This window comes from Bipolaris victoriae (genome assembly GCF_000527765.1).
Source record: "Bipolaris victoriae FI3 unplaced genomic scaffold scaffold_4, whole genome shotgun sequence".
Taxonomy (NCBI): domain Eukaryota; kingdom Fungi; phylum Ascomycota; class Dothideomycetes; order Pleosporales; family Pleosporaceae; genus Bipolaris; species Bipolaris victoriae.
Genome location: NW_014575388.1, coordinates 77,785 through 85,621, shown reverse-complemented (window position 1 = coordinate 85,621; position 7,837 = coordinate 77,785). Strand labels below are relative to the sequence as shown.

The following is a 7,837-nucleotide window of genomic DNA, read 5'->3' as shown; positions in this document are numbered from 1 at the left end:
GTAATGCATTGCCAAAGTGTCCACCCTGCGCGTTAACTTCAGCGCCTGCATTGATTAGTATCTTGACCACCCGCTCATGGCATTGTATTGAAGCTGCCTGTAGCGCGTTGCCAAAATGTCCTTCTTGTCCGTTGACATCAGCGCCTCTGTCTAATAACATCTTGACCACCTGCTCGTGACCTCCATACGCCGCTGTCTGTAGTGTGTTACCAAAGTATCCACCCGGCATATCAATCTTAGCGCCCGCATCAAGTAGTATCTTGACTACCTGCTTATGGCCTTCTACTAAAGCCCTCTGTAGCGCATTGCCAAAACGTCCTCCACGTGCGTTGACATCCGCGCCTCTGTCTAGTAACATCTTAACTATCTGCTCTTGGCCTCCACTAGAAGCTATCTGTAGTGCGTTGCTGTACTCTCCACTCTGCGCGTTAATGTCAGCACCCTTGTCCAGCAACATCTTGACTACCTGCTCATGGCCTCCCGCTGAGGCTGCCTGCAGTGCGGTGTCGAAATCTCCATCCTCTGCATGGCAGTACTTTCCACCCTGCGTGTTGACGTCGGCACCTGCGTCGAGCAGCAGCTTGACCACTTGCTCGTCGCCTCTAGCTGAAGCGTGGTAGAGTGCATCACCGTAGATTCGACTTCCGCCATTGACGTCGGCGCCTACGTTCACCTCAGCGCCGGCGTCGAGCAGCGTCTTAACGATCTGCCCGTGGCCCTGGTACGACGCTATCTGTAGCGCGTTGCCACAGCCGTTAGTACCCCACGCATTGATGTCAGCTCCTGCATCAATTAGTGCCTTAACCACACGCTCGTGGCCTTTCATTGAAGCTGCTTGCAGTGCATTGCCACTGCTGAACCTTCCCCCGTCGGCGCTAATATCGGCGCCCTTATCGAGCAGTAACTGCACCATCTCAAGTTGGCCATTCTTTGCTGCATAATTCAAAGGAGCGTATCCCCGGCTATCCTTGGCGTTTAGCGCCTCTGCAACAGGCACATTCATAGTAAACAACATCTTCTCGGCTATACTAGCGAGTCCAAACTGTGATGTGTAGTGCAAGGGTGTACGAACAGAATAACCTGTGCTATACCCTTCGTGCTTGTAGTCGGAGGCTAATAAAACCTGTTCAATTGATGAAAAAGAGTTCCCTTGAAGGAGCTCACAGGCACGAGCGGCGACCTCTACTTCGACGGTTTTCGCATGGCATCCCCAATACTTGGCCGCATAGTCTAAGAAGCTATTTTGCTGCAACCTTTCTTCAAACTCTTTGTCACTGAGGCAGCTGCCACTCTGGAAAGCGCTGAACGACAGATACGTAAGGCATGTGGTAGCGATATGCACATGGCCTCTGGGGTTCCACATATCTCCAGTCCTCTCAAAGTATTCTTGTGTAGTGTAGTGTACGAGACGAATGATATCGCTCTCTTGGTCAATTGTGACAAGACCAGCACATACGGAGACCAGGTCCCCAGGAGTATGTACATTCTCTGGATCTATCTCGTCTTCCCCAGACTCTACTGCTAGAGCGCAGCACATCTCGGCGGTAGTGAGCCGTCGTTTGGCGAGCGTGATCCACGACAGGACTTTTCTAGCCAATCTACAATCAACCTCTAGCTGACTGTCGATTCTCTGAAGTGTCCCTTTATACGCGTCGTCAAGGCCAGCTGCCCCTTTTTTGAGTGAGGCCAGAGTTTCTTTCACCTGTTTTGTGGTCTTCCTGCCTTGCAGCGAATTTGTATGCAGAAAAGCAAGTAGAAACCTATAGCTGCGTAAGTGCGCATCACTACCTTGATTGTATGGCCTACTCACATGCCACCCGCTGCATTTGCTATCTTCTCCTGTACTCTTTCCTGCAGCTCTATGTCTTGCTGTATGCATGGAGATAAACGATGCGTCTGCCCAGCCACGAAACGCTTGACGTCCTCTCTGCTAGCCTGCACCTCGAGACTTGGCCCTGTACTAAAAGCATCCTCGATATCTGAGATGAATCGCGAGGTGGCCATCAAGTGAACATCGTGTGTTGCCTGAAGATCTCGGAGTTTGGCCAGGAACTGGCAACGAGTGCCTCCATGGCATTCATCCAATGCATCGATCACTATATATACAGATTGATAAGATGCAACCACATCTTGGAGCGTGCTATAGATCTCGTCGAGGGATGGCTTAGTTCCTCGGTTGGTGTGCTTCAGATACAATCGTTCTAAGCAATCCGCCGTCGATAATTGGCTCTGGACTAGCTGCTTGAGAATGGCGCCCAGTAGGTTCGAAATGTCTTGTTCCTCTCGAGCTTTGTAGTCGCAGTACACATAAGCAACCCCGTGTGAAGTGTTCTGGGCTGTATTTAGTAGATGGTCGATTGTGATAGCTGCGATCATAGTCTTGCCAGCTCCGGGGATACCTGGGCAGAAGAGTGTAGCCTTGCTCTCATTGATCCAATGTGCGAGTTCATACGTATCCAGAAACCACTGTCCAGTTCCTTCCTGCCTATGCTTCATGATACTCGATTGTTGAGCGGGGTAGTCCGAGGCCGATATCCAGTTCAGAAGCCTGCTGTGCTTTGCAGAATCTTGGTTTTGTTGAATCGTGTTTACCCCAGACTGGACAACAGATACATGCTCCCGAACGAATTTAGTATCATCTTTGAGATCTTGCGAAAGTTTGCTTGTATATCTTAGCTATGTTGCTCTGCGGTACTAATGTAGAAACTCACAAATGATCCATGTGCAACGTGGCCGATATGTGTGTCTTCAGGCGCTCTATTCGAACCAAAATCTCTAAAATCTCGCCTTTCTTGAACTTCCACATGAGCGCATTACCAGCTTTCTTCAGGCGACTCCCGTCAGTCATCCTGACTTGCAGTGTTTCCAATGCCTGTTTGAATTGGTCCAGCGGTCCATTCTCGACTGCGAGCTTTCGGACAGCAACATAACATGACTGGCTGGCATCTGCCTCTTCCAAATGAAACCTTAGACTGAAGAGAAGGCTGTGAAGATTGGATACCTCTATTGCGCATTTCTCGCGGTCCTTTGAGGCATCCTTGACGTCGTTTAGGTAGCTGAGCACCTCAGCTGAAAGCTGAAGAATCGCGATGATGCTGGCCGTAACACTGAGGGGGTCCATAATGCAAAAACAAAGATCTGGTTCTAAGCATCTACCAGCTAGCGATGATGAGAGTGCAGGTCGAGACAACGAACAAACGATCAACAGGCTAAAGAGGGTGCGGCGGCAAGACCAAGCAGCTGCGGGCGATGACCACTAGGGTTGCGTGATAATCTATTGTTGAGCCGGTTGAAACATCAAAACACGGTCTACCGTTCCAACTTCAATACGTAATAATCCTACCATAACTCCACTTAAAGAAGCGATTGAGAGTATTAAATCGCCTGCGATAGGAATATCTTGTTACGACCCCAGAATCGGACAGCTATAAGAATACTACGATTGCGCTCACGCTGAACGCGTTCACGCTGATTACCCCTAAGCGGCAGCCAGCAGTTTGGAGGATCCAACCTAAGCCACCGTGCCGCAATCCTTCCTACCGTGCCACTGCTCATTACTAAGCAAGACCCACAGCGCTTACTAGTGAGCTGAACAGCCAATCAGGATACGGCACAGTAGCCAACCAGAAATCGCTCGGTATCGAGTCCTACACTACTCAACAATCAGCAAGACATATTCTTTAATATATAGAAGTAGGCATATAGCCTAACAGCTTAGTTTATTCAACTTAAGTTACGAATGCAAGTACAATGTATTACTATACTTGCAAAGACACTGTTCATACCACCCTGTTGCTTCATCCGTGTGACGACGTCGATACGGGTACGACTCGGAGTCGCCTCCAGGGCGACGCGGACAGGAAACTTCGTCCCATCCCTGATCAGATATCGTACACTGTCAAGGAAGGAGACTGTATCAGGTCCGATCCGACACCGGGGTCGTGGTGGGCATTCAAAGTGGTGGTGAAGGTTGTGGTTGGTGGAGTGGGTGGGACTAGCGTTGCGAAACTTGTGGAGTGACTATCCCTAGAGCATCTAGAATCTATACACCGTCTAAGCGGCGCTCAGACAACGCGTTAAGACACTTAAAGTAGCCCTTCTACAGTTAAACAAACACTGAGAAAGTCGATTAGATAGCTCTTCATTAAATAAACCTCTGGCATACTAAGTACTTGCCCCAAGGAGCTTAGCCTCTTACAGTAGAAAAAAAGGTTATTATTGCGCAGCAAACTGCCTGCTTGACGTCTAAAACAGCATCAACTTCTTAAATAACTAGCGATATCTTTATCTATTTTCCTGCATTGCAGAATGCATCACCGTAATGACAAATTTAAAACGCTTGGTAGGCCGTATTCCCAAAACGGATTCAAGTAAAGTTGACAACCATCACAGTATTCACTATACTACTGAAGAAGATGATCTGAAAACATTCGATGTCTTACTGGTTTGATGTCAGAATGTGGAACGATTCATCCGATGTATTGAAGCGAAAATTACTGGTAGCGCGAGACGGCACATGACGCCGCCTTTCCTCGTTCGAGCTCGGTAGGTCAGTGACGCTGCGCTAGTCGTGCGCCAAGCGTAGTTTACAATCTGCACACAACGCATCATGGTTACGTCTTTTTTATCATCTTGGAAGGAAGATTTCTCTTTACTCGCATTTGTAGGTAGAAACATCTGTAACTCCTCATCAGATATTCGTGAAATTCACGAAAAATCCCATGCGATCCGTCATGTTCCGCGATTTGTAATGAGAGGTCAAAATCATATATATATATGGAAATGAGGCAGCTCACAGCAACGGAAATCCAAGCAATCCTTGTACTAGTTCACTGCCTCTTGTATAGGCGAGCGATTCAGATATGTAAATAACAAGCACATCATGCCGAACAGATAAAAGGAGTGTCTAAAAACAAAGCAAATTACCAAAGGCGTCTGACAAGCGCTGTCCATTTGTGCGTGTGTGTGTGAAGATGCCATTTCCAAGATTACGTTGGAATGGAATAGAGTGACACCTCTGCAACACGGAATAGTGTAAAGGCTGCCAATACTCGCCTACTGAACTCGGGATTCAAATTATGAGTGCCGATAACACAGGCTCCAATACCATCTCCTATGAATATATAGCATCTGGGAAATCTTCCTCGACATCGTCCCAGAGATCTACCTCCAACGTCTTGTCGCCCTTCCGCCGTGTTCCATATCTCATCATCACACCCTTGCTATCTAGATGTTCGGCAAGTTCCTCGCCCGTACATGTACTCATTCCTTCCACGTCTTCCATGGTCGTTTTCAGCAATCTGGCAATAGAAAGACTGCTGGTATGATCTCTTATGAAAACCTTCCTACAATAGAAAAGAACAACGCCGATAGCCAGTATTTGACCTCCAAAGATACAAAAGAGGACCATAATTGGTTCCTTGAGTTTGACTTTCAATCTGACATCGATGAATAGTCGCTCAGATGCGCCTGGGATTTTTGTCACCTTTGGCAGCTGCATGTCAGCACCTAAGATGGCGAGAATAGGGAGACGTGCTGCAAGATGGGCAGGCTGCAGTTTTCCCTGGAATGCAATGCTAACATTTGAGTTAAAATATGACTCTCCATCTTGCTGGAGCACAGTGCCGAGCCCGGTTGCGAAGTGTTCGTCATACTCTCTATCAGAGTAAGATCTCACACCGTATACAGTGTCTTTCCCTATTTCTTGCCACCTGTAGTCAAAATGACCAACTCGATGGAGAAGATTTGAAGCATTGTAGGTGTTGCTGTTGGACGATTCGAGTAGCCCAAGCCCCGGTATGCTGTTATTATGACTAGTACACGTGTAACACTCGAATAGTACCCCGCTACTATTGCTTTGTTTCTCAAGGTCCGTGTAAGAATCAGCATAAAGATCTGAAGTTTCTATTGTCAGAATTTAGGAATTATAGGATAGGTGGTGGCCCTTATATGTTGTCGCGCAAGCTGAATCTTCATATAGTTCTGAATAATTCAGGGGAGCTATCCATATAATATTATCTTCTACATCTATTTCCATCATATAAATGGTTTTCAGAATAATGTCAAATATTGCAGTATCTATAACGTCACCTAAATGAAGGATTTGTGGTTAGTAGATTTGGAGCATCGGTGTCGTATTGTGCTTACCATAATCGACCACCCTCTCCTGGTTTTCACGTAGCGACATAGTTCCCCCAGAACACCTGGATGAACTGTGGACCACACTAGTATTGGATTTCGTAATTTCTTCACGGCGGTAATCTCTCAAATAGTACGAGTAAGTTACGTATTCTCCCTCAACCACACGATTCAAGCCTTGTCCATTTATATTTGTCATATTATAAGTGGAGGAGTTGCTGAAATCGAAGAAGCCGTCAGGCACGATCCCAAGGCCTGTTTTTGCGTACAGTTTCGTACGTTCTGTTCTTGTTATTAAACACGCACTTTCACCGATATAATCTAGTACTCCTCTCAGACTTACGGAGATTTTCATTAAGAAAGTAAAACCCAATATCAGAATCAGATAATCCGTGATCGCTCGAGAGTATAGAGTCATCAACCCAGTCTTTTGTGTTCCAGTTAGTTATACTGGTAGGGTACTCTATTCGTTGTTCTTCGTTCAAATCAAAGGTCAATCCGAATGCAGCGACACTAAGCCGGCCAATGATATTGGCGAGTAAATAGACCAAAACGGTTACTGTGGTAACACACCACTTTCTTTTGTGCACAGTATGTATCCAGATGAGCTTAGCAGCCCCAGTTGGATTTGATATGCCTAGAATTAGGTCGACCTAATCTAGGTTGTCAGCATAACAAGATGTTTGCAATAGAAGATAACCTTACATCAACTGCTGTGTAGAGCTTACGTGCTAGCAAAGGCCAACGAATCATGCTGCCTAATAAGCCTAGAAGCGAACCCGTGCTCAGGCTCACCAGCGACGAGAGAAAAATGGCCAATGCACTGAACCAGCGTCTCTCCCAACGACCGAGGACGCCCTTTAATGAGAAACTGTAAAGAACGGCCGTCATAGCAATGCTAAATACCAGAGTAGCCATCAAGCGCCAGCAGATTTCAGTCCAAAACAACCTGCCATGATGCATGCGGCGGCTTATAGGTCTGGCATGAGGGTCTTTCAGATCAATTGAAGTTTCTGTTGGTGACTCCGACGTAGACGAATCGATCAGATTGTATCTACTGGCGCACTCGACCATGGCGAAAGACTTGTAAAATAAATTTAGGTTAGATTGAGATGTTAGGAAGACTGGAGGAGATGAATGAAAACGAACTATTATTATATCCGCCGCGCAATGCTCGGATATTTCAGCTGGAGCTGAGCCTCCATAATAGTCTGGTCTCAGCCTTCACTAGTCAACACTGGTGAACGGTATGCTAGATAGTGGTCTCAGTGCAAGGATAAAGTTGGCTGCTTCCGTCGGCCACATCAATAGCCTACGCAGATGAAATAACGGTTCACCTGAGACGTACAGGAAGCGAGGCTATAAGAGTGAACATACCCTACTATGCCATGCGTCCTGAAAATAAGTACACACTAAACGGCCCATTGAATGTGTATCAACTAGACTACTGAGGATGATTAAGATACCAGGAATACTGACATACGGCTGGCTTGATGGAATGCATTGAGATTGTGTCGCGTTGGAGAACACTGCTTGCCGAGCTGATTTCGGTGCTTATATTTCTTTTGTTCTACGCTATTCTGTGGTGAGCCCAGCCTGTAGGCTCACCATGAATATATTTCTGCTGCTCTATTCTACATGGAGTAGTAATCCAATGGAAAGATTCCCTGATCTCTTGTCACTTAAACTATCATCTTTT

The 7,837-nt window shown here is 46.7% G+C and overlaps 3 protein-coding genes across 3 annotated transcripts; all 3 read right to left on the bottom strand.

Annotated features, from left to right (window-relative positions):
• Positions 1 to 1,180: 1,180 nt before the first annotated feature.
• Positions 1,181 to 1,759, bottom strand: COCVIDRAFT_50711 (hypothetical protein; the record flags this gene model as incomplete). Its single annotated transcript, XM_014706229.1, has 1 exon — positions 1,181 to 1,759. A coding segment is annotated over one exon (579 nt), but the record flags the coding sequence as incomplete, so codon positions are not given.
• A 47-nt stretch (positions 1,760 to 1,806) lies between these two features.
• On the bottom strand, positions 1,807 to 3,121 carry COCVIDRAFT_85693 (hypothetical protein; the record flags this gene model as incomplete). Its single annotated transcript, XM_014706228.1, has 2 exons — positions 1,807 to 2,662; positions 2,712 to 3,121. 2 exons carry the CDS (start codon positions 3,119 to 3,121, stop codon positions 1,807 to 1,809), a joined length of 1,266 nt encoding a protein of 421 aa, XP_014561714.1.
• A 1,992-nt stretch (positions 3,122 to 5,113) lies between these two features.
• COCVIDRAFT_85780 (hypothetical protein) lies at positions 5,114 to 7,212 on the bottom strand (the record flags this gene model as incomplete). The annotated part of the gene is made up of 7 exons (XM_014706227.1): positions 5,114 to 5,551; positions 5,621 to 5,830; positions 6,026 to 6,090; positions 6,148 to 6,295; positions 6,561 to 6,791; positions 6,844 to 7,036; positions 7,088 to 7,212. 7 exons carry the CDS (start codon positions 7,210 to 7,212, stop codon positions 5,114 to 5,116), a joined length of 1,410 nt encoding a protein of 469 aa, XP_014561713.1.
• Positions 7,213 to 7,837: the final 625 nt, after the last annotated feature.